This window comes from Triturus cristatus, chromosome 4_1 (genome assembly GCF_964204655.1).
Source record: "Triturus cristatus chromosome 4_1, aTriCri1.1, whole genome shotgun sequence".
NCBI classification, from domain to species: domain Eukaryota; kingdom Metazoa; phylum Chordata; class Amphibia; order Caudata; family Salamandridae; genus Triturus; species Triturus cristatus.
Genome location: NC_140585.1, coordinates 1,335,455,340 through 1,335,480,168, shown reverse-complemented (window position 1 = coordinate 1,335,480,168; position 24,829 = coordinate 1,335,455,340). Strand labels below are relative to the sequence as shown.

Sequence of the window (24,829 nt, the reverse complement as noted above, 5' to 3'; positions counted from 1 at the left end):
TTTGCTATGGATGTTAGGCAGAATGGGTATTTACGAATTGGTTAGAACGGGTGTGTTAAATTGTTCTCAAAACAGTAACTTGTGTAAATACTTGTAAAACTGCTATTATATTAAATGCTAATAGAAATATGTTTCAAACAAACAAGATAATTTATCTGGGTTTTACATTGCAGATAAGTGAGCATCAAATTCTTCGATATTGAGGCAGTATTATTGTGTATTGGTTCTGGCATTGAAAAGATCAACATTTGTTGGATTTTAATCGGCAACTGGACTGCTAGAGATGATGGTCTCTCCACGAAAGGGCTTTGATACTTTTTATCTTGTCTGTTCCTGGGTTGCTGAAAACAGTGTTTAGTATATGTCTTGCAGAGTGAGTGGGTCCTGAGGTAAGGTTGTAGTCATTTAAAATGGTTTTGATGTTTTTTGACTGAGGAACGTTTGATTTGTCAAACCAGATTTGCAAGTCACTGAGGACAACACATGTAAGGATATTTGATGTATATGTTGAAAATGGAGTCCAGAAGGGCCTCTGTGTAAGCCCTAATGTTTGGGGGTAGCCTTTCCAGTTGTAGATACATGCTGGAGAAAGGAGCTGGGATGGCATTTATTAAAATGAACTCGCAGTTTTGAATTTCTGTGGCTTTGATTCTTCTTGCTGTATCAAATTCCTTAAATATTTTTTCTAAACCTCCTTCAACTGTCCGTAGACAGTTCTGTGTGTTTCTTCAATGTCCTGGTAGGCTAATCACATAGAGTGCTGGAGCCATGTCACATCCCAGCCTGCTTTCAGTGATATAAAACAAGTCAGGACTTGAGTCTAATATTAGGTCCTAAATTGTTTGACTATTCTTGTACAGGAATTGTTTAGTTGTGGCAGATAGTGAGTTTCGGGGAAAGGGAGCAAGGCATGTACTGTGGATGATGTGTGCTATGCGTCCAATGGATGAGTGGCATGAAAATGTAGAGTGGTGTGAGAAATTGGGTAGTTGGCTGAGGGGATTGAAACCCTACTCAAGCAACAGACATTATCCTTGACAGGGTGAACCACAAAAAAATCACTAAATTATCGTGTGCTTAAACCACTGGTAGCATGGCACAAAAGCTGTCAGGCTTAAATTAGAAGACGTGTAAAGTTTAGGCAGCACTCCAACAGTAATATAGTGAAGACACAACACAGGCAAAATCCCACCCTAATTTAGAAAAATAGAGTACATTTTGATTCATTATGTAACAGCAAAAGAACAAATATCCGATTAGTAGAACTAGAGTTATGAATTGTTAAAGTTGAAGTGTAAAATAGCCCCTAAAATATCAAAGTGTCAACTGCCGACAGTAGTGTGAGAGTGGGGCAAAGTTGAAAATTATGGCGGACCGTGATGGAGTGCAGTTCAAATACATGAAGTGGATTGGGCCTGGTCTCTGCTTACCTTTGGACTTAGAAGAATGTTTTAGGAAAAATGTCTGAGAAGGTAAAGTTCATTGAGGAGAAGGTGTCATTGTTGGAGAGCTGCTGGACTATGACTCACCGGCAGCACACAGAGCAGAACCATATCTACGAGGCCACGCAAAGCAACTTTGCATGGCTTTTCATGGCCTTGTAAATATGGAGTAAGGCAAAGCAGAGCAAGTTGCTGCGCTGTCTTACTCTGCATCAAAAAGTCTTTCCATGGGTGTTGCAGTGGGTGTTCCCATGCAATACGCATGGATTTTGAGTACTTGTAAACCTGGGAATGTGTCAAAAACCTACACCTCCCCAGGGGAGGCATAATGAGGAGAAATAACTTTATTTCTCCTCGTTTTTATCTCTTTATATGTGTGCTGCATCCGGCCGCACACATATAAGGAGGAATGTTTTTCCTTCCTGCACAAAAACTATCATTCCTACAATGCAGACACCCTTGCACCATTGTGCAAGGGTGCCTGCATTGGTGTAAGGCAGCCAAAATGGTGCCAGCCCAGTGGGAAAGGACAGGAATGCGCCGTATATCATAAATATGATGCATTCCTGATGTTTTCTTATGACTCAGGGTAGCACAGCAAAGTGACTTAATGCAATGCGCTGTGTCAAAAACTTGTAAATTAGTCCCATAGCCTCTTTTTTTTGGAAATCGAAAATCTCTAGCTGGACATTGTTGCAGGCTGTAGCCGATGAGGGCTCCACAAGGTCAGACACCTATTCTGCGAAGAGCCACTGAACAGGATTTGCCACTGCAGAGAAGAACATAATAGGAGTTACTGTGAAGTCAGGCCGGCCAGCTATGCACCTTGGGAGCATAGGCGAGCAGGGAGGTCCTGGTCTCCTCATGGTTCTGAGAGCACTTTCTGGCAGAAAACGTCCAAGTTCCAAGTTTTGGATTTGGGCTATGTTTGCACCTTTAGCACCAATTATAAGGGTCCAGGACTAGAGTAGCACCACTTGGAGAGTCAGGACTTACTTGGGCTGAGTCCAGATGCAGGTTAAAGATGGTTGGAGTCCTTTCTGCCCCTTGGCTATGGTCAGGGGGCCACTCTGGAATTCTTAGGTTCAAGCAGGAAAGCAATTTTAAGCAGCAGGGCAGTCTTCTGAGGGCACAGTACAGGCTTCAAGCAGCACAACAGTCCCCTTAGTGCAGTACTCTGAAGTATACAGCAGGCCACAGGCAGCTGGGCAATCCTCTGAGAGTCCTTCCGCAAATCCAGAAGTGAACTAAAGAGTGGGTCTGAGAGCCCTATTCTTTTTATCTGGTGCCTACTTTGAAGTGGAAGAAACTTCTGGAGTTTTCCCCCCATAGAATGCCCTGCCTTCCTGCTTTCCAGTCTGTCTGCTGTCACAATACGCTAGTGTGAAGTTCTTTGTGAGTAAGCTGAGGCAGTGTCTTTCAATTGCAAGAAGGGCTGTGCACAGCTCCACCCCTATCCTGCCTTGGATGGCTCATCTTGCGATCACCCACTCCCTCTAATGTGTGTTTGTCTGGGAGGAATACACACAGGCCAACTGTCAACTATAGCTAATCATTTGACCCAGGAAATAGGCCGTCGACACCAAATGGTTAGGAGAAGAAAATGCCAACTTTCTAAAAGTGCAAAAGATACAATTGATGGACGGAATGCTGAACAATGCAAACATTCACCCCCAGTCACAATTATCTTTTTTTGCTCACCACACCACCCCAGTTTGGACCCAACCATATGCAGATCAGTCTTGACTCTGTTCCTTATGGTAACAGTCCAGCGTGAAACCTGTCCTTGTTTCCAGTCCAGAGAGGACCTGGCCTGGCAGTTCGGGCTGGACTGTTCCCACTGGGTTCAGGGTCAAGACTGATTTGCATATGGCTGAGTTAAAACTGGAATGGCATGGAGAGCAAAAAACGATGGATTTAGGCCCAAATCTCTGTATTGGGATGAATGTATGATATTGTTCTACATTCTGTCCATTAATTGTTCTTTTTGCATTTGTCAACCCGAGTGGGACGAGTATACCCAGGCGTGGGTCCCGTGCACTCCATGTCACTGGAGTCTTAGCTATCCTGGCTGAAGAGGGGTGAAACCCCAAAACCGGTACTAGGATGCTTGTTTCTAGTCCAGGGAGGACCTAGCCTGGCAGTTCAGGTTGGTCTGTTTCCATTGGGCACAGGGTCAAGACGATTTGCAAATGGCTGGATTCAAACTGGAATGGCACGGGGGCAAAAAAACGATGGATTTAGGCCCAGATCTCTGTACTGGGGTGAATGTATGACATTGCTCTACATTCTGTCCATCAGTTCTTTTTGCAACTTTCTAAAAGTGGCATTTTCAGAATTGTTACTTAAAATCCAACTTTACCATTGAAGAAGTTTTGAATTATGATTAATTAAACACCTAACAGGACATACCTGCTCCCCAAATTTGTTTTATCAAGTATTAAATGTAATAAGGTTACCCAATGTTATCCTATAGGATTGGTAAGCTTCAAAGTATTGAAAAGCAAATTTAGTAGTTTTTCATTATCGGGACATGTAAAACTTTATAGTACATGTCCAACTTTTTAAATACACTGCACCCTGTCCTATGGGCTGTTTTGGGCCAACCCCAGGGGTGACTTATATGTATTAAATATGGAGTTTTAGACTTGTGAAAAGGTTTTTTTTGCCAACTCGGATTGGCAGTTTAAAACTGCATACCTGGCAGCAGCAACAGATCTGAGACATGTTTAAAAAGGCTAATTAAGTGATTGGCTCAATATGTGCTGCAGGTCCAGTAGTACCATTTAATTTACAGTCCATGTGTACATCTAGTACCACTTTACTAGGGACTTAGAAGTAAACTGAATGTGCCAATTGGGTGTAAGCCAATTTTACCATGGGGGAATTTGGGTCTCACTCATAATGGTGTAGATATGAGCAATAGTTGTGGGGTTAGACAGAGGTTGGGAGAGTTGTTGGCCACACAGATATGAGAAGAGCAGATACATGTTTTAGCAGTAGATGTTGAGGTCACAGGTAGGAGGCTAGTGGTGGAAGATAGAGAGGTCAGAGAGGGAGAGGAATTTGTAAAATAGGTAAGGCGGGAGGTGTTGGAGATTTGAGAGAGGCAATGGGTAAAGAAAGAATACTTAATGCAGCATGGTAAACGATTATGGAAGTAGGTTGGGGGTGGGAATGGCTGTCTAATAAATATTGTGCATGAGGGTGCATAGTTGTTTATCTATATGTGTAGCAAACCAGATGAGAGTTCAGAGCAATCAAGGAAATGTGATATCCGATTAGTATGGTAATTAGTTAGCCTGTAAGAGCTAGCCAGGAGTTGAGTCAAAGCAAAAGAACAGTGGGTGGAAAACTAGCATGATGATCCCTGATTGATTTATAATAGTGTTTTAAGGCCAACCCAGGACCGGGTTTAGACGACCTTAGGAACAGAATTAAGACACCATAGGGAAGAAGAATATCACAGAGTTGACATTTTGTGACTGCTACTCAGAAGGGGAGGGGAAGAGACCACGACAGTGGTGTTTAGTATGCTTAAGTGTCTGTGAGAACTACCCAAGAGCAGAATTAGAACAAGTTAGGGAACATTTGAACGCTAGTAAATTCTAATGGGTTTGGTTCAGTGGTGATGGGACTTACCTAGGAAAGTGTGGACATGCTTATCAGGGTATGGTGGACACTACAGTTTTGCGCAGGTTTTTTTTTATAATGGTTTGTGTTATCATAGTGAGAAAAAAAAATCTTTTTGTCATCTGTTGTCCCGAAATCAGCTAAAAAATGTTTGTCCTTATTTTCACCAGTAAAAATGACAATTAATCAATCCCACTGTACATTTGGACATTTGAGTTCTCTATTTGGTGACTACCAAAATGTATCACAGAAAGCTATTTATCACTCCACATGTGTGTCCTAATTTGACAATGTCTTAATAAAAAATAATAAATGACTAGCATTTCGTTTCGTATTTTGATATTACAACATTGTGTTATAGGATCCCTCACCAACATTTACACCCAAGGTTTGCAGTCAGTCCCTCAAATTTATAATGAAAATCAGACACTGAGAGGAGAAAACCTCAGCCTCCAAATACAACTAAGTCAACTTTCTGCAGGTAAGAAAACTTAACAGTTCCTACTGGGGAGATTTTATTTGTTGGGAGTCGATGTATGTGTCTGCAACACGTTTTCCCTCCTGCACTGCCAGCCAGCCACGGCTGCCTTATTCCCGGGAGTATGTCACTTACTCAAACATGAAAACACAGCCTTGCTGAAAGAACAGAAAACAGGTTTAAAGAAGGCCCAACACAAATGGTGCAGGATAATGCCATGGTAAAGGATGAATCTGTACCAGTGTTATCAGAAAGAATTATTCAAGCGATGGTTCATGTTCGAATGTCTCACATCGTAGATGTGTCTGAGTGCATCTGCCTTCCCATTTCATGTAGCCATTGTCCTTATATTCTAGTATTCTAGTATTTCTCTCTCCCTGTGTCCATGTCACCACATTATATGTGTCTTTCTTGCTGCATGTCTTCCTGAGTCTCCTTGAGCCCATGTCTTCATGTGGTTCTTGCGTATCTATGATCAGCCCGGTTTCTCAGTGTCACTTGTTGCTTGTTCCATTGTCTGCACGTCTATGATTTTCTGTCCTCTTGTCAGGATGTGTACTTTGTGTTGGGTTCATGTTGGAATATTTAAATTTTTGTGTCTGTGGTTGTATGTCAGTGAATGTGCTGGCATTTGGCTAGCTTCTGTTGTTAACATGTTTGTTTTAACTGGCTATACTTAGGTCAGTGGGGGTATAGGACATAATACACATCCATGACATAGTGGAGGTGCTGGTTCAGGTCCTAGAGAGTGTGTCAGTCAAAAATACTAAAGCATGGTCCTGGTTATAGTGCAGCTGTCTTTGTAAGTGGACTTCATGCAGGTGTCAGAGCTGGTTCTGATGTTGGTGCAGGTGCCATGGCAGATTGGTGGCTATCTTGGTTGAAGGACCAGCGTGAATGTCAGACCTGTGGTCAATGCAGGTGATGTCGTCTCCTCTGTTGCCAATTTCGGTTGCTTCTTGTGAAGTTGCTCATGTGGAGTTGCTCAATGTATATTTGAGTGATGCAAGCACATCTGGGTTCTGCATATTGTGAACACTGTTATGCATGACTCTCATAGAGAGCCCCTAGCGTGAATGACTAAATTCTAAATCAAGTAATTCACTGCTATGACGGAGCAACAGTGAGTAACAAAAGTTGTCACTGACTGTTGTTATGTCATAAATGAATTTATTTATTTATTTATTTATGCAACTTATAAAGCGCGCAAATACCCTTGGGTGTCTCGGCGCTGCGGACTGGGCAGAGGAAGGCTGGCACGGATGGCTATTGGTTGATGAACCAGGTCTTTAGTTTTCGAAAAGTGAGCAGAGTGGGACTGGTCTTGATGTGGAGGGAGAGCTTGTTCCATAGTTTGGTGGTGGCGACTATAAATGTTCTGTCACCCCAGGAGGTTTTTTTGGTTCGGGGAACAATCAGTAGGTTTGCTGCTGATGAACGTAATGGTCTGGTGGGGTTGTAGGGGCAAAGAGTTTTCCTTAGAAACTCCGGTCCAATGTCGTGGACTGTCTTGTAGGCAATGCATAGTGCCTTGAACTTGGATCTGCTCCTGATGGGTAGCCAGTGGAGCTGTCGTACCACGTTGGATATTGGTTTGAATTTGGGGGTGGCTGTCAGAAGTCTGGCAGCAGCATTCTGCACTAGTTGTAACTTGTTTAGGACTCTTTCTTGGGCATTGATGAAAAGGCCGTTACAGTAATCGACCTTGGACATGACTAGTGTGCTAATGAGAGTCCTACCAGCGCTGGTTGGGAGGAAAGGTAGAAGTTTCTTTATCATCTTGATAACGTAGAAGAATGCCGAGACGACTGCGTTGGCATGATGTATGAATGACAGCTTGTCGTCAAACATAACACAGAGATTTCTTACCTTTGAGACGGGGGACGGAGGTGATCCTAACTTAGCTGGCCACCAAGAAGGGGACCAGGCAGGGGAGAGGTTACCAAAGATCATCACCTCCTTCTTGTCAGAGTTTAATTTGAGGCAATTGTTTGCCAACCAGGCACTGATGGCTAGCATTCCCTCTTGGAAGTTTGCCGCCACTGCCCCTCCGTCATTTTGGACCGCTAGCACCAGTTGCGTGTTGTCGGGGTACGACGTTAGGCCCATGTTGTAAGATTTGATGACCCTCGCAAGGTTCGACACATAGATGTTAAACAAGGACAGACTCAGCGAAGATCCTTGAAGCACACCACATGGGAGGGCAAATGACGGGGAGTTGAAGTCACCAAGCGTCACTGATTGAGTGCGATTGGAAAGGAAGGAGGCGAGGAGGGCCTTTGCTTTATGTGTGATGCTGATGGCTGCGACACGGTCGATCAAGGTTACGTGGTCGACCGTGTCGAATGCCGCTCAGAGGTCCAGCAGCACGAGGACCGCGGAACCTCCCCCATCAAGTATCTTCCTGATTTGATCGGATGCTTTGATGAGATTTCAGTACCATGGCCCTTTCTAAAGCCAAATTGGGTGTCGTCAAGTAGGTTGTTTTTGTCGGGCCGTGGCCAAGCCGAGCTGCAAAATGGCCACCGTGTAACGGGGCTCTGCCGGCCGAACGCCGAATCCGTCAGCCCATCCGCAATATACCTACATCCTGTCCGTAAAAAGCTGCGGCGGGGGCTGCCCAGACGTTGAGGAATCGACTCCTGCCCTCCGGACCGAGATCGGATGCGGTGATCCGGAGCGGTGTCTCCTTTCTGCCCCGGCGGCTGATCTCCTGACTCCCGGCCGGCGATCCCAGCTACGCAAGTCCCGGGTCGAGGGCCTGACGGCCGGAACGCGAGGTGGAACTGCCGCGGCCGCCGGCGGGAAGCGAACCCCGTGGCCGCAGACGCCCTGAACGGGACGAGGAGGGGCCTGATCGGCGACGATTTCCCTGCCTTCTGAGATCTGGGAGAGTGAGAGCTGGGCTGCCCGGGAGACTACGGGTGCGGCGCCGGACTTGATGCTTTCGCTGGTTCCCCTGAGGGTGAAGCGCGCCTGCCTCCTGCCTGCGCCCAGTGCCTAAATATTGAACTGCGAGGCTCCATGATCTGCGGAGTGGGTGCCTGCTGGACGATCGCCCCAACTGCTGGACGCTTGATGTGTGCCCATCTGGGGGGGCCTGTCCCGGCCGCGGACCCACGCTTGGTGAGCACTGAAGACCTGCTGGGCCTAGCTGCGCGTCGAGGTCCCCGCTGGCGGCGGGGGTGGCGGAGACGGCCGGGGGGGGGAGTGGATTGAGCTTGGGAGACCCGTGAGTTTGGCCGAGTTCGGAGGCCGGTGACGACCCCGTTGGGCCCTCTCCCCCCTCCCCCCCCCCACGCTGAAACCCTGGTGTGGTGGCTCCGTCGCTGTGCCATGGGGAAGACGGATGCAAAGCAGAGGAAGCTCCAGTTTGGGAAGCACATGGCCCAGGACACTGAAGCTGTCCCAGCGTCCCAGACGGTGGTCCCTGAGACGCAGCTGGCGCCGACGCAGGACGAGGATATCAAGAGTATGTTTCGGGAGCTTAAGGGCTGCCTAAAGGAGATTGATGGCAAGCTGGACTCCATGGCCCGGAGACTGGACGGAATATCGCATAAGGTTGATCAACATGAGGAGCGACTGGCGGCGGTGGAGGCGCGGGTAGCCGACTGTGAGGAGGGCAACGGTGCTACCCAGGAGAAATTGCTATGCATGGATAGGGTCCTAGAGGTGATAAAGGGGCGCAACGAGGATTTGGAAGCCCGCTCCCGCAGAAATAACGTGAGAATTCTTGGTATTGCGGAATCCACAAACATTGGCAATATGGAGCACTTCGTTGAAGGTATGTTCCGCGACCTGTTTGGGGAGGCCCTGTCGGCCATGTTCCTGGTCGAGAGGGCGCATCGCACGTTGGGGCCGCGCCCGGTGCCAGGAGAGCCGCCGCGCCCGATTCTTGCCCGAGTCCTCAACTATCGGGACAGAGACACGATACTACGGCTGGCACGTGAACGGGGTGAGCTTACGTTCCAAAATATGGCCATATCCTTATTTCCCGATTTCACTCAGGCAGTGCAGGCCGCCAGGCGTGAATTCCTACCGGCTAAGCGGATCTTCCAGAAAGTGGGGACAAAATATGCAATGCGATATCCTGCCAAGTTGCGGGTCCACCATGGAGGGAAACAGATGGTCTTCACGGCGGCGACAGAGGCGCTCAAATTTGCGAGGCTGGCGGAGCGGATGCTGCGAGACAAGCGGGACGGGCAGGGGACTCCCCCGCAAGGCCAGCTAAGTGATATTGAATAAATAGACCATCACTTTATGCTCTCGTGGAACTGGAACATATTGATATACCGGACAGTTTGCTTCTGCCGCATGCCACTTGTTGATGCACTCGGGGGATTCTGAGTCTATAACATGCAGGGGCTGCTGGGGGGAACGGCGGGGGCCGGTTGTGCTAGATTCGGGGACTGCTCCTGATCATTTGCAGAGAATTGTGAAGGGGACGATGTTGGGCTTACCCCGCCGCAGGCAGACGATATATGTGTAAGTAGGGCGGAATTGTTCGGCCACCCTGTCGCCTTTTAGACAGGGGAGAATGCCGGTGACCCCATGCCCTCGCAGGGATGATTCCCATAATTTCATTGATGCCAAGTTGTTCTTGGGTTGGGTGGGGGGGGGAACAGTGTCTCAACCTGATTGGGGGGTTGGAGTGGGTGGACGGGGGATTTGGTTAATGTTGCTTGGTTTTCTTACACTGCACTATTTTACTGCACCACTACAGGATGATGTGGCCCTGCCACTGGCCGCTGCCATGTTATTATTGCTCGGGGGACATGCTGTGCTAGAGTTTTCCCTGAGGGCCCCGAGCGCGTTGCCACTGCTGACCTCACTGCTGCGTAGGATACACCAATGCACACATACCTGACCGCGCTGCATTGTCTCACATGGAATATTCGAGGGCTGAATGACCATCGCAAGATCAGATTGACCCATGCATATCTGACACGACACCAGATTGACATCTGTTTCCTACAGGAAACGCATTTGCCCCAGGTAGCCGGGGTGAGGCTTAGACATGCTAGATGGGGCGAAATCCACACGTCTGGCTGTTCCAGTTACTCCCGGGGAGTGGCTATTCTAATTCGGCGAGGTCTACCCTGGCAAACATTTCGAGTGCATGCTGACGCTGAGGGGCGCTACATAATCTTGCAGGGGAAGCTTTTTCACATGCAGATGACACTAGTTAACGTATATGGCCCCAACATGGACGACCCTGATTTTTTCCGGCACGTATGGCACAAGGCGCAGTCGCTGGGAGAGGGTGCGTGCATGTGGGGTGGAGATTTCAATGCGGTGATCTCGCAGGAACTGGATAGGGAGGGGGCGGCACGCGTACATCACCCGCATGTAGCTGATCTCCTCCGTGGCCTCATGACGGACTATCATTTATTGGACTCGTGGCGCGAACTGCACCCCGCAATGCGGGAAGGCACCTGCTTCACCCCACACAGAGGAGCCTGGTCCAGGTTAGATTTTTGGCTTTTAACCCCACAGGTGCATGCATGGGTGTCTGATGTCACACACAGGGCGCGCGCCCTCTCTGACCACTCGCCAGTGGAACTGTTGCTCCGCGTGCCAAAGCCATATGTGACGCCCTTCGCGTGGCGTTTGCCAGCACAGGCCCTGTCCGATCCGGTGTTTCGGGAAGACATATACCGACACGTGACGGAATATTTTGAGCAGAACACTGGTTCTGTCGCGTCAGAGGGTACCCTATGGGACGCCTTCAAGGTGGTGATCAGAGGTCACTGCATAGCGGGACAGGCCACAGTGCTGAAGTCCATAAGGGGAGCGCTAAAGAGGCTGGAAGACAGCCTGCATGCTCTGGAGGAGCAGTACTGCTCGGACCTATCGGCGACAACTTTGGCGGAAACACGCACCAAACTCATGGAGTACCAGGCAGAAGCGGATAGGGAGCTTAAGTTTCTGACCAAGCATGCTGTGGCCCGCAGGTATGGTGAGGGAGACCGCCCGGGCAGAACGCTCGCTTTCCTGCTGCGATCGCAGAGACCATCCCCCTTCATCTCCTCAGTGGCGACACCGGAGGGCGGGCATGCGTATACTCCTCCAGAAATTCTAGATACGTTTCGGACTTTGTATAAAGACTTGTACCGTATCCGGGGTGCGCCACCGTTGGCGGAGCTGTCACGCTACTTTGATACGATCCAGCTCATTTGGTTCAATGCACACCAAAAGGGGTACTTTGATCGCCCCTTCGAGGTAGAAGACGTTAAGGATACAATAGGCTCATTGGCAGCCGGCAAGGCGCCAGGACCGGATGGCTTACCGGCACAATTCTACAAGGAATATGCGGAAATGCTGGCCCCCAGACTACTGGCAGTTTATGCTGAGGCTGTTGAGGCGGGTGTGCTCCCGGAGTCGATGAGAGAGGCGGTCATTATCGCCCTCTTGAAACCGGATAAAGATGCACAACACTGCGACTCCTATAGGCCGCTGCCCTTAATCAATACTGACGCAAAGATCTTCGCGAAAATGCTAGCAACGCGGTTACAGCCGGTGCTGCCCCTTATGATACGACCTGATCAGTCGGGCTTTGTGCCGGGCCGCTCTACCTCTCATAACCTCCGAACCTTATTTGGTGTGCTACACTATTTAGCCCCGCATGTAAAGGCCGTAGCGGTGCTGTTAGACGCCACAAAAGCGTTCGACTCCCTGGAATGGGGATTCCTGTTTCCCTTGCTGCAGCGAATGGGTATGAGTGAGGCATTTATTGGCTATATTCGATTGCTGTATACCAACATCACTGCTCGGGTTAGAGTGAACGGGCTTATCTCTGCGCCCTTTGCCATTGGGAGGGGTACGAGACAGGGCTGCCCCTTATCGCCCCTGCTATTCGCCATCGCTACAGAACCCTTGGCAGCCCGCATCAGACAGCATCATGCAGACGGGGGCATCGTTTTTTCATCGAGGGCACTGACCGTCTCCCTGTACGCGGACGATATTACTTTATATATAATCGACCCGCAGGAAAACCTCTCGCCCATGACCGGAGAATTGATAGAGTATGGCTTGTTATCGGGCGTAACCATCAATTGGGAGAAGTCGGTTATTCTACCTCTGACGGCCGGGACGCCTCGCTTTACCCCGGATTGCCCGCTGAAGTGGGCTGACGGGCCGGTGCGGTACCTGGGGGTCTGGATCAGCACGGACATACAGCAAATATGGTCGGAGAATTATGGGTGGGCACTGGGCTGGGTCGCGGAGCAGGTCAGCCGCTGGAAGCATTTGCCCCTTTCGCTGGCGGGCAGGATTGCAGTGGCCAAAATGGTCATCCTGCCGAAGTTCTTATATCTCTTTGGGAACATCCCGCTGCCCCTGACCGCTAGTTTCTTGCGGCAAGTGCGCTCGCAGATGGTGGAGCTGGCGTGGGGGGGTAAGCAGCCGAGGGTGGCATGGGAGACCCTCACTCTCCCGCAGCGGCAGGGAGGCTTGGCGGCACCGGATTTCCCACTTTATGCCTACTGTGCACAGGCGCAGTTTCTGCACCACTGGGTACACCCAACACCGTTCCAGCCGCATGTGGCGATAGAGACGGATAGAGCGGCACCGTTGCCGCTCGCCGTGGCTGTTTATGCGCCGCACAAGCGGAGATGCACCGACATAGACCCGGTGCACGCACTTAGATGGGCCTGAAATGGGCTAAGGCGCAGGGCCGGACTGGACCTTCTATATGCCAGATCGATGCCGCTGCCGGATAACCCGATGTGGTCCCCGCTGCGAAATATGCGCACTGGGGAGCAGGCTGCAGCGCGCGGCCTTCGCACAATGGGAGATTTATTTCCGGGAGATTCCTTCATCACACCGGAGCAGATGTGTGGTGAGGACGCTCCGACGCTGCTGGACACACTACTTTACTGCCAGCTGCGCCACACATGTCAGAAACTGTTTCCTACGTTTCCGGCACCTCCGCCGGCTCTACCTGCCCTTGAGAACGTGCTAGCGGTGGAATCGGGACGCAAGCTCATATCCAGACTGTACCAACGTATGCAATACAGCCATCCCGTAGCGATCCCGGCGGCTCGTGAGCTGTGGTCCGCGGAATTGGGTGCCGACATCTCTGATGAACACTGGGATCTCTGTTGTAGGCTCCTGGAGATCCTATCCCCCAACTACCGACTTCGCCTGATACATTTTAAATATATTCATATGGTCTATCGCACCCCTCACCGGCTACACCGCATGGGCTTGAGAGATTCAGATGCTTGCTGGCGCTGTCACGCACGCGGGGCCACTTTCATTCATATGGCGTGGGACTGTCCCCCGCTGGCGTCCTTCTGGGTCAAAGTGATGGACATAGTAGGTACAATCACAGGTCTGCTGATCCCGTGTACACCGCAGGTTGCGCTGCTAGGTATCTTGCCTATGGTCAAACCCAAGCACCGGAAGTTGCCAGCGATGCTCATTTTACTGGCCAAACGCCAAATTGCGATGCACTGGGGGGTGGCTACAGCGCCTAGTATTAGAGACTGGGTGAAAAGCGTAGTATATCGGAACTTGCGCTATATTGGGAGCTACTGCCGATGCGGTCCAGGCCGAGGGATATCTGGGAGCCCTTCACTCACTGGTTGGCGCAGACCACGCTCCAAGCGCTGTGATTTCAATGCTCATTTGTTGAGACTGATGGGAGATGGATGCGGTTCGGGTTGCATATGGGGCACGTTGGTTTACACAGGTGGTTTCTGAGACTGTACGAAAGGGGGGAGCGAGGAGATGGATGGGTCAGGCGCATGTTGTTTGGACATTTTGAGGGGGAGCGGATCTACCGTATTGCTGGCGGTGGGTTGGTGGAAGGCTGTATCGTCCATAACATGTCATGTATACACGGCAGTGGGTTGAATTGTTTTTTGTTGATAAAAAATGCAAATAAAAAGAATTTAAAAAAAAAAAAAAGTACCTTTCCAGGATGGGAAAAGAGAAGGAACATTCCAAATTTAATGGAGGGCTCTTGAGAAGGTGCCTCTCCACATGTAACGTTGTTCTCTTTTTTATTTGTGCTTCATTTACAAATGCAGAATGATTTTGAATGTGTATATTTTACTCATCAACTGACTACTCATGGAAAACCTTGAATGTTGTAGAATTCCCTGAAGTACCCCTTGGATTATTGTGAATCCCTAATAAACTGAAATCTACTTCAAAAAAAACAAAAACAAAAAAAAACAAAACAAAAAAAAAAGTAGGTTGTTTTTGTCAATAAAGTGTGCTAACTGTGTGTTCATGATTTTTTCGGCAATTTTTGTTGGGAATAGGAGACAGGCAATTGGTCTGTAGCTTTTAGTACCTGTGGGATCGAGGTTGTTCTTCTTTAATAGGGGCTTGATGATGGCTTTTTTCCAAATGGAAGGGTATGTGCCTGTCCTAAACATCAAGTTGCAGATGTTTGCTAGGTTAAGGCCTCTGATGTCAGAAGTCAGTCTGAGAGTGGAAGGGGGGCAAGGATCATTGGGGGATCCACATTTGACCGTGGTAATTAGGTGAGAGATCTGTTCTGGAGAGACTTGACTAAATTCCTCTAGTGTGGGAGAGGTTTGTTCAGCGATTGGAGTGATTTTGCGGGGGTGAGGAGGGTTTTTGACTTCGCTGGGAGCTTCTAAGGGGTTGTCGGTCATAGTGTGGGCTGCAAAGTTGGTGTAGATGTGACTGACTTTTTCTTCAAAGTAGCAGGCCAGCGAGTTACAGAGTGTTTGGGAGGCGATTATGGGGGGGTTGGTCTCTTGTCCTGATAACTTGGTAACTACCTGGAACATCCGTTTGGCAGAATCTTGCGCTGATTCAATTTGTTTAAGGTAGTAATTGCTTTTTTCGGTGATTAGGAGGCATTTGGATTTGGTTAGTGCCTCTCGATAGAGGATTTTATGAGCCGGATCATAGTTTCGGCGCCAGTGACGTTCTTGGTGCCTGCATCTTTGTTTCTCAAGTCTTAGGGGTCTATCAGGATGTCGGGTGGATCGCCACCGCCCGCATAGCCGTGGCGAACCGCCCGACATTCTCCTCTGCCCGCATGCCATTTCCCCCCGCCATATTAGTATGGCGGGGGGGGGACCCCGGCGGACGGAAAGACCGTCCGCCAGTTTTCCGCCGGTCACACAGGTGACCGGGCAGAAAAGGGGCCCGATATGGTGGCTTTATCTGCTAGACACCGCCATTCATATTTTGATGGCAGCGGGAAGCAGCCTTTCCGTGGCGGTGAAAGGCATGTGGTTTTCTCAGTTGGGGGCCCGTTGCGGTGGGTCACATGGGGGCATTGGCACAGACAAAGTGTCAGGCATGGTGCGGTGCCTGTCACCTTGTGCATGCCAAGACACGACGTGCGTTCCCAGCATTGTGGCGGGCGGTGCTCACAGCACTGCCCACCACAATGCTGGGAATAAAGGATGCCACCGCCACGGTGGCAGTAGCATCCTAATTGCCGGTGGGGGACCGCCGCACCACTGGTGGCCGGACCCAGCGCCGCACAGGTGTCCGCCCACCATCCTAATCAGCCCCTAAGTGTCTCTGAGAACCAAGGGGTGATGGAGTCTTTCTATTGTTGGATACATTTTTGAGGGGGACCACCGTGTTACCTGCGTTCTGGAGCCAATGTGTGTAGTTGTTGGCTGCGAGTTTGGGGTCGTGTGGCAGGTCTTGTTGAGTGGAGAGCAGGTGGGATTTAAAGTCTAGCGGTGCGATGTTACGCCACACTTTGAACTGCCTGGGGGAAGGAGGTTGGTATGAGCAGGGGTGTTCGTTTTAGTTTGGATGTCGAAAAGGATTGAGCAGTGATCTGTCCGTGGCAAGGGGAGGACATTCTCTAGGGAGTTTTGCTGATTGTTGGAGAACAGTACATCCAGTGTGTGACTGGTGGAGTGTGTGGGGGAAGTCACTAATTGTGAGAGGCCTACAGCCTCTAATTCGGCTAAAAGGGCTGACGTGTCTTGGTCATCATGGGCTTCTAGATGGAAATTGAAGTCTCCAAGGATGGAGAAATTACATTCTCCTGCTACTAACTCTAGTAGGCAGCCCATGGCCGAATGGAATTCCATTCGGGAGCCTGACGGGCGGTAAAGGAGGATGCCTTTGAACGGAAGGGAGTGGGTGATAAGGTGATAAGGTGAAAGCTTCACAAATCTTGGTGGGGATTGATGCAGTCCTAACTGAGTATTTTTCTCGGTGGATGAGTGCAAGGCCTCCTCCTTTTTTCGAGAGTTCTGTCGAATCTGCAGGAGGAGTAGCTGTCAGGGGTTGCTGTGCAGAAGTCTGGACCACAAGAGGGGTCACCCCGGGTTTTTGTTATGAAAACAAGGTTTAGCTTGGAGTCTTCTAGGAGGTTCAGTATTTCGTATTTGTGTTTGGGGAGGGAGCGAGCGTTTATGAGAGTTGAGCAAATTTTTCCTTGGTTTATGGACTGTAAGTTGGTGCGTGTGGGTGGAGGTGTGTAGAAGTTATCTAGTGGGAATGGGCAGTTTGGGCAGCGGGTGGTGAGTATATGTTTGAGATGTTTACTGGTGTAGGTTATTGTCTTACTGTGAAGATCTGAATTTAAAGGGCCAGGGGACATAGCCCTGGGCCCGGTCCAGTCGTGGACGGTGCAGAGGAGCTTGCCTTTGGCGCGCCAGCGGTGCGCCCGCTGCGTGTATCCGCTGCGCATAGTGACCGACATGTGGCTTTTATGGTGGGGTAGAGAAGAACTGCTAGACTGCTAACCTCTGTGGGATTTCAACCGGAAGTAGTATTCACTTCCGGTGTGTGCGTCCAGCTTCCCTCCACTCAATCTGAAACAAATCAGCGGTGGACCGGGGAAGTGTGCGGGCAAAGTGAAGGTAAAAACTGTTTTTAAAAGCATTTTTAAAAGCAATTATGTACAAGTGTAAAAACAATATCTTGTGGCAATAGCGATTACTCAGTTTTGTGAAAGCGCAAAATAGAGGTCGCGGGAGCCCTTTACCAGGCGCTCCGGTTTAGGTTACAGTGGTGTGTTCACCAGTCCTCAGTGCGTCCGCTCCAGGCTGTTCTGCAAGGGCTCAATGAGAGCTTTTCAGGGGAAAAGTTTAGAGAGTAGGGTGCACAGCCTTTAGAGTAGAGGGAGGGGAAGGCACAGAGTCTGGTGTGGTGTGTGGCAAGAGACCAGGTATTTTTTTCAACATTTTAGTCAGGGAGGAGAGGCCATGCTATGTACAGCTCCCACGTTACTCCTCTGCACCTGCGTAGCAGTTGAAAGCCAGGACAGTTGATTCTGGGTCCCATAATTTTCACAAAAGAATCTGTTCTGGTCAGCTTCACAGAAGAGGAAGAGGCGGAACACGTTCGTAAAGGTATGTTTATTAACTAACAGGACCTACCACAGAAACGTTCTGTTCAGTGCTGAAAGCTCCCAGCAACTTACATGGAACGCAGAGTTTCCAATTCCACATAAACATTACTAAACCCCACATTCTGCCAACAATTTCTGTACTGACCATTACACATACAAAACCCCAAATTATAGATGGGTAAAACGTGAACCTCATGGTACGTTTCTCACCTAGGATTCTTGGTGGCCTTATACACATCTAAAGCTCTGCTCGCGTTGTCTATTTGATGTCACTCAGAACACCTAGGTGTAAGACATCCCTGATATTCACTGTTAACCATCTTTAATTCTACATGGCAATCTAGGCATGCTTGCTGCAATACTTGTGTGGGTATGCAAGCGTACTGTTCATGGCACAGCTGGAATGCTGAAAGTGGTTGACTGAGTGATGGTGATGTATTTTTCATTATCATTTATCAATTTATTTTGGAAATTAATCCATAAAATTACACCACATACAATGTCAAGTCGAATCAAAAAAGCTTTATTCGATTTAATAATAATGAATCATAAAAGCACTATTAATCAGTTATTATTAAGAACAATTTAACATATTAAAAGAGATTATAAAAATTTTATAATGACATAGATTAAGATGGCAGGTTCGAATGCCACATAGTTTTCCTACATCTGATTACATTTTCAGGTACATTGCTACGGCACTCATGAACACATCATACTCTAAAAGTTGTAATATTAAAAATGCAGGGCAGCATTGCCTCAAGCCCAATATCCTTAGAATAGGGAAAATCCATCTCCTTCTTGGAAGAGAGTACATTTTACAAACAAGGGGGTTGTGCATTGTTGATTGCAAGGACGTATTATCGCATGGGCACAAAGACATGGTTCTAGACCAGTCATTTATGACTGGGAAGCTAGTTAACCTATGAAAGTTCCCCAGTCATAAACGAGTCAACATCATCCTCTCATACGCCCCGGGCACAATTTGAAGATACTGTTGTATACTGTAGGTGATTAGTATCTTCTGATTCTCCAGTACAGTTGGCTTTAGAATTTAAATTGTTAATCTAGTTGTCTCCAGGAGCCTTAAAAATCAACTTTTAAAAAATTTCTGGAGATGGTAATTATGCTGCCAGGCTTTCTGCCACTATCACTGCTGCCTGTTGGGGACTACAGGTCCCAGTTTGCTTTGCGGCCTCCACAGCCGCCGCTGACGCCGCTGCTGTCATCTGCTTGTGCCAGGAGGCTCTTGATAAGCTACGCAGGGCTCCCAAAGCACGGGAGGCCCATTTCTGCCACTGCCACCTGTAGGGGACTACAGGTCCCGGTTTGCTTCGCAGCCTCTGCTGCTGAAGCCGCCGCTGTCATCTGCTTGCGCCAGGAGGTACTTGATAAGCTGAGGAGGGCTCCTGCAGCGCGGGACACGCATGGGCGTGCCCGGCCCGCGCTTGGGCAAAGCCCAGGCCATGGGCGGGCCCGTCTGTGCCCGTCAGAGACCAGAGGAGGCTGGGCCACCCCCCTTTCAAGTTCCATCTATCAAAATCTCCGGGGTGAGTGTCACCTATTTAACACCACAAATAATTGATATATAATCCATCATGGGGAAGCGTACAGAGACACCATGTTCTCAAACCATAGCTAGCATAGATAGTATGTTGGAAAAGGCGGTTAACATAGTTGCTAATGAGATCCAGCGAACGGAGAGACGTATGTCCCAAGGAATTGTGGCACCACAGGTCAGTTCCACAGCAAGGGCGACTCCAATTGATTCAGTCGCTCCCCTCATAACTCACAGCTTGGAGGTAACAGTCTCGAGCACTCTACCACCCTTAGGACTTAGTCACCATAATGAGGATTCATTAATCTCGCCTTGCAATAGGAAAAGTACTATCGATCTCATATTAAATTTGGATGCATCTACAAGCCCTGCAGCCCTGGGGGCCAAACGGAAAAGGAAGTTGGCCAAATCCACCTACTCAAAGAGGAATTTCCAAGCAAGCTGCTCAACATGGGGCGTCTTTTAACTCACAAACTATTGGTGCTTTTGATTCCACCATGCAGCCACAGGCACCAACACCCACTTCATTTATTGGTGCTTGTGACACCTGTAGAAGAATTAAGGATTGTTTTCCAACTGAGCCTATTGCTGTTCGGGACAATTCGTCTAACGTTGGAATCGTTAGCAGTCTCCCCACTATAAGTCCACATATGCCATCGGTTTTACGCCCTGCACCTGGGAGCATCTTGGAAAGAGCTAACCCAGGGGGTAGCGCCTTACGTGAGTGCGCTTCAGCTCCCATGAGCATGGCAACTATAGAGGCTAGCAGAGAAGTCCTAAGTTTACCTCCGGCAGCATGTCCCTATGTTTTAGTTCTAGCAAGGGTACCTTCTCTTAGAAAAAAATCAGTCAGAGACTTGGGACCCACTACGAAATAAAAGTGTCGATTGGCTTGCAAAACACAAAGGGTTCAGAGTGGCAAACACTAGCGACATTATAATAGTACGAAGGGTAAGGTGGGCTGGTACCTCCTTAAAGAACATCGAGGGAGACTGCCTAGTTTTTCTTTTAGTATTTTTATTTCTTTATTGGCTTTTCATCATTGAGAACACAAACTCAACACCGCACAGGACGTTCACAACAAAACAGCATAATCAGTAGGCTTGTGATTATCGCATGTGGACTAGGTTACACTGGTGAACATTGGAATACAGGTCAAGACATATAACGGAATTTACATCTGTAGACGTGTCTATTATTACAGCTAAGCAGGTACATTTAGGGCGACATTTCCTCCCCTTGCACCTGGTGCACCAGATATTGCCTCAGTGGTTCCCAAATATCCTTTGGTTGTGAGGATACAGGCAGTTCTTCTGCATACAATTCCAGGGTTTCCTTGCAGTGCACTAAATCCTTGATCCACCCATCAATCTGAGGACTGAGCCTGCTCTCCCATGACATGGCTACCCTTCTCTTGGCCAGCAGGAGAGCGACCCGAACGTACCTGCCCATCACCCCTTTCAGCTGAGGAACGTAACAGAGCAAACATGTGAGTGGTGTGCACCGGAGTGAAGTCCCTGTCATGGTGTGTAAGCGATTAAGTACTTCCTCCCAGTACCCATACACTGAACCACATTGCCACGCCAAATGGTAAAAGTCCGCGCCTCCTCGTCCACACCTCTTGCATTGATCTGAGTCGCGAAGTCCTATTTTGTACAGTCTTGAAGGGGTGTGATATGACTGGTGAATACATTTAAAATGTATAATCCGTAAATTCCCTTTGGCCGATAATTTACCTGTCATATATTTTCCCATTCTTTCACAGTTATTGGGGGATCCAAGATGGAGTTCCACCGCTCAAGGCTCTTGTCTGCTACCCGCACTGTTTCCTCCTGCACTGCCTTATATAACTTAGTGATTAGCTTTTTTTTGGTAGGAGTCACGATTAGGAGCTGTAGAGAGTGCAGAGTAGGCGGCTCGTCCGGGAAGGATGTGTAGTGGCTTTTCATGGCACGCTTCAGGCGGTATGTTGTGTATGTAAACAGCGAAGTGGGATTGTCAATGATCTCAAGGTCAGCGTTGTCTATATATATGTGCCCTCAGGGTATAAATTGAGCATGTGGGTGATTCCTACTTCCTTAAAGGCTCTCAGAGGGCCGGTTTCTTGTGCAACAGAGACTGCAGCGTGCCCAGCCAGTGGCAGGGCCGGGGAATAAATAGGAAGCTTGCTAGCTAGCTTTCCAATCGCCTGCCAGGCCTCAATAATGGCATCTATGGTGTTGATCTCAGCCTTGGGTGTGCCCCTGTGAGTGTGTGTGAGTATCCCCACTAAGGGTATGGGATGTGCGTCCCCGTCCTCCACAGCCAAGTGTGGAACAAAATCATGTGATCTGAACCAGTAATAGGCATACTGTGCCTGCGCACAAAAATAATATATGTACAAGTCTGGTGCCCCAAATGGAAGAGTCAGCATGGTCCAACTGATTCTGGCTTGTTTAGTTCCCCATATCAACTTAAGGAGCTGTGTTTTTATCATGGAGAAGAAGTGTTTGGTTAGGCTAATTGGTATGTTACAAAATAGGTTAAAAAAAACGGGGAAGAATGACCATTTTGACAACAGCCACACGGTCTGCAAGAGATAGTGGTAGATGAACCCATTTCTCCCCCTGATTTACTAAAGTGTGATATGCTCTCCCATAATTGTTCCTGGTGACTATCTCTGGGTCACGGTGCACCCATACCCCTAAGTATTTAACGGGGTCTGTTATCCAGACTAAGGGGTATTCCATCGAAGGAGGGGGTGTACCCACAGTCAAGGGGATCACCACAGATTTATCCCAATTTATCGTAAGTCCTGAAAAAATGGCAAATCTGATGTACTCACCGAGTACCGCATTGAGGTGGATCTGTGGATCTCGAACAAAGAGGACCATGTCGTCGGCATACATTGAGATACCGACAGGCCTATGATTGAAATTGAGCGCAGTGTGTCTGTGTCTTTGACGTATTATGCAGGCAAGCGGCTCCATCATTATAGCAAACAGCAGGGGGGACAGTGGGCACCCCTGCCGAGTGCCTCTATCTATTCGAAACGGTTCAGATGTGAGACCTCCCACCTTCACCCTAGCCGATGTGTCCATATACAGTATCTGCAGCCACCGTAATAAAACATTTGGGAACCCTATTCTTCTTAGGATGTGAAACATGTATCCCCGCTCAATCGAATCGAATGCCTTCGCGGCGTCAAGCATGACTGCAACCGCTGGAAGTTCAGGGTTTAGTATGTGAAACATGGCAAATATTGTACGTAAGTTATTGGACATAGACCGGTCCGGCACAAAACCGGACTGATCAGGCAAAACCATAGTGGGAAGCCAAGGTTGCAGTTTGGTGGTGATTATTTTCGCCAATATCTTGGCGTCTAGATTAATAAGTGATAGTGGGCGGTACGATTCGCAGAGCGTAGGGGTCTTGTCCTTTTTGAGCAGGGTGATAATTAGAGCTTGTCTAAGAGATGGAGGCAGAACAACAGAGTCATGTGCTTCCGCGTACATCTCCAACAGATGAGGAATCAGTAGGTCTGCATATTGTTTATAAAATTCGGTGGTGAGCCCATCTGGCCCCGGAGCCTTACTGTTAGGCAAGGACATAATCTCCTCTTTAATGTCCGATTCTTCTATAGGTTGTTTAAGATATTCCCTATGCCCGTCTGACAGCTACACACAGGCTATATCATCAAGGTAATCTCGTAGTGCGGCCTCGTCGAGTGTCCCCCGTGTAGTGTATAACTATCTGTAAAAGGGAGGGGAGGAGCCTAGCGCTTGACCAAGATGGCCGCGTGAGCTTAGAGCTCCCGAGACCCTCGCGCCCTCCGTCGACTATCCTGTCTCTAATCCTGATGGTATGCATGGCACCGTGTTGCTGAGTTGTCAGGGAGGCGATTGATGCTACCCGCGGTCGGATCGCCCATCGGGAACCGGACTTACGACTGGCGAAAGATTGCGGCCTAATTCCCGGAGATGCCAGGGGCTAGAGTTGGCAGGATGCCCGACTCCTAGTTGATCAACAACGGCCTGGTGAGGTGTGAACTGTCGGACGGAGGCCCTCGCTCTTTCACTTTCGATTTCGTTCCCTTTGTCTGCCCGGACACTGTAGAGCTCTGGGTGGCTTTATAACCCCAAGGACGCTCGGCGGGCTACTCTGGCAGCACAAGGCGGACCTGCTCACTCCTTATTCCTCTCTCTGAGAGGGAACGGTCTTCACTGCATTGGACTGCCTGGAGTCCATTATGTCGGGCAAAGCAGAAGGGGATCGGCTGAAGACTAAGTCCACCAGGTGGGGAACGTATTCCCAAGTCAACAGTATGGACCGCTACGCCCTCCTGAAAACATCGCCGAGTGGATCGAGCCAGGCGCCGGATGCCCAGAAGGAGGACTCGCCTGGGACACCGGAGCTCTCCCTACAGGATGTCATGGGCGCGCTTGATGGGATGCAGACCTCGATGGGGAGGCAATTCGAGGCCCTGGCGCATAAGGTGGATGCCATCCTGGTGGATGTCAATTTGATCCGCTCGGACCTGGGCAAGACAAACGAACGCGTTAGGAACCTGGACCACAAGACCACGGGCCTCACTGATGATGTTGCGGATCTGCAGAACGAGGTCCGGAAGCTGAGGGCCGAGAGTGACCTCGCCGCCCGCCGGCTGGAGGACTTCGAGAGCCGGTCCAGGCGCAACAACGTGCGCGTCATCGGGGTCCCGGAGTCCTCGGATGAGGCTTCGACGGACCTGCTTGTGGAAGATTTGGTCCTCAATCATCTGAAGCCTAAGGGCCTTGGAAAGTTTTTTGCGGTGAAAAGGGCCCATAGGGTGCCGGGCAGGCGGCCCAAGGCGGGTGCCCCGCCGCGGCCGATTGTCGCCCGGCTCTTTCATTTTCGAGATCGGGACGCTATCCTGCAAGCTTCGAGGGTGACGGGCCCAGTCCCCTTCCAGAATGCGTCGGTGAATTTTTATCCGGACTTCACCCAGCAGGTGCAGAGACAGAGACAGAGCTTCCTGGGGGTGAAGCGGAGACTTCGGGAACTGGACCTGAAGTATGCCATGCTTTTCCCCGCCAGACTACGGGTGGTGCATGAAGATCGGACATTCTTTTTTGACTCTCCTGTTATGGCCGACGAATGGCTGGACGCTTTGCCCCGGCGACGGACCGGGGACGACACAGCCGAGCATGGAGACAGTGGCCGGGATGGACAGGGCTGATATCTCAAAGCCGGCCTGACTTGATTTGACCATACTTGAGGATTTGAACAGAGTGCAGTAACTGTGGAGGGTTGCGGGAGGACGAGGGGTGCTCTTTTCCTCCCTTAGGGTACTTTTTGTAGATTTTTGTTTTTGTAGGGCGACAGGCACACTGCAAGTTGGGGGGGCTTTTTAAGCTGTAGCAGGGGTGCAGGGTGGGGGGAGTTTT

General features: G+C 49.3%; 1 protein-coding gene across 11 annotated transcripts in view; it reads left to right on the top strand.

The window, feature by feature from the left end:
* PDE4DIP (phosphodiesterase 4D interacting protein) overlaps positions 1-24,829 on the top strand; it is a 1,321,554-nt gene that overhangs the window by 1,147,842 nt on the left and 148,883 nt on the right. For all 11 annotated transcript variants that reach the window (XM_085654823.1, XM_085654822.1, XM_085654821.1 and 8 more), the window contains one exon: positions 5,437-5,556. In XM_085654823.1, coding sequence (XP_085510949.1) covers positions 5,437-5,556 — 120 coding nt within the window. The remainder of the gene's footprint in view (positions 1-5,436; positions 5,557-24,829) is intronic.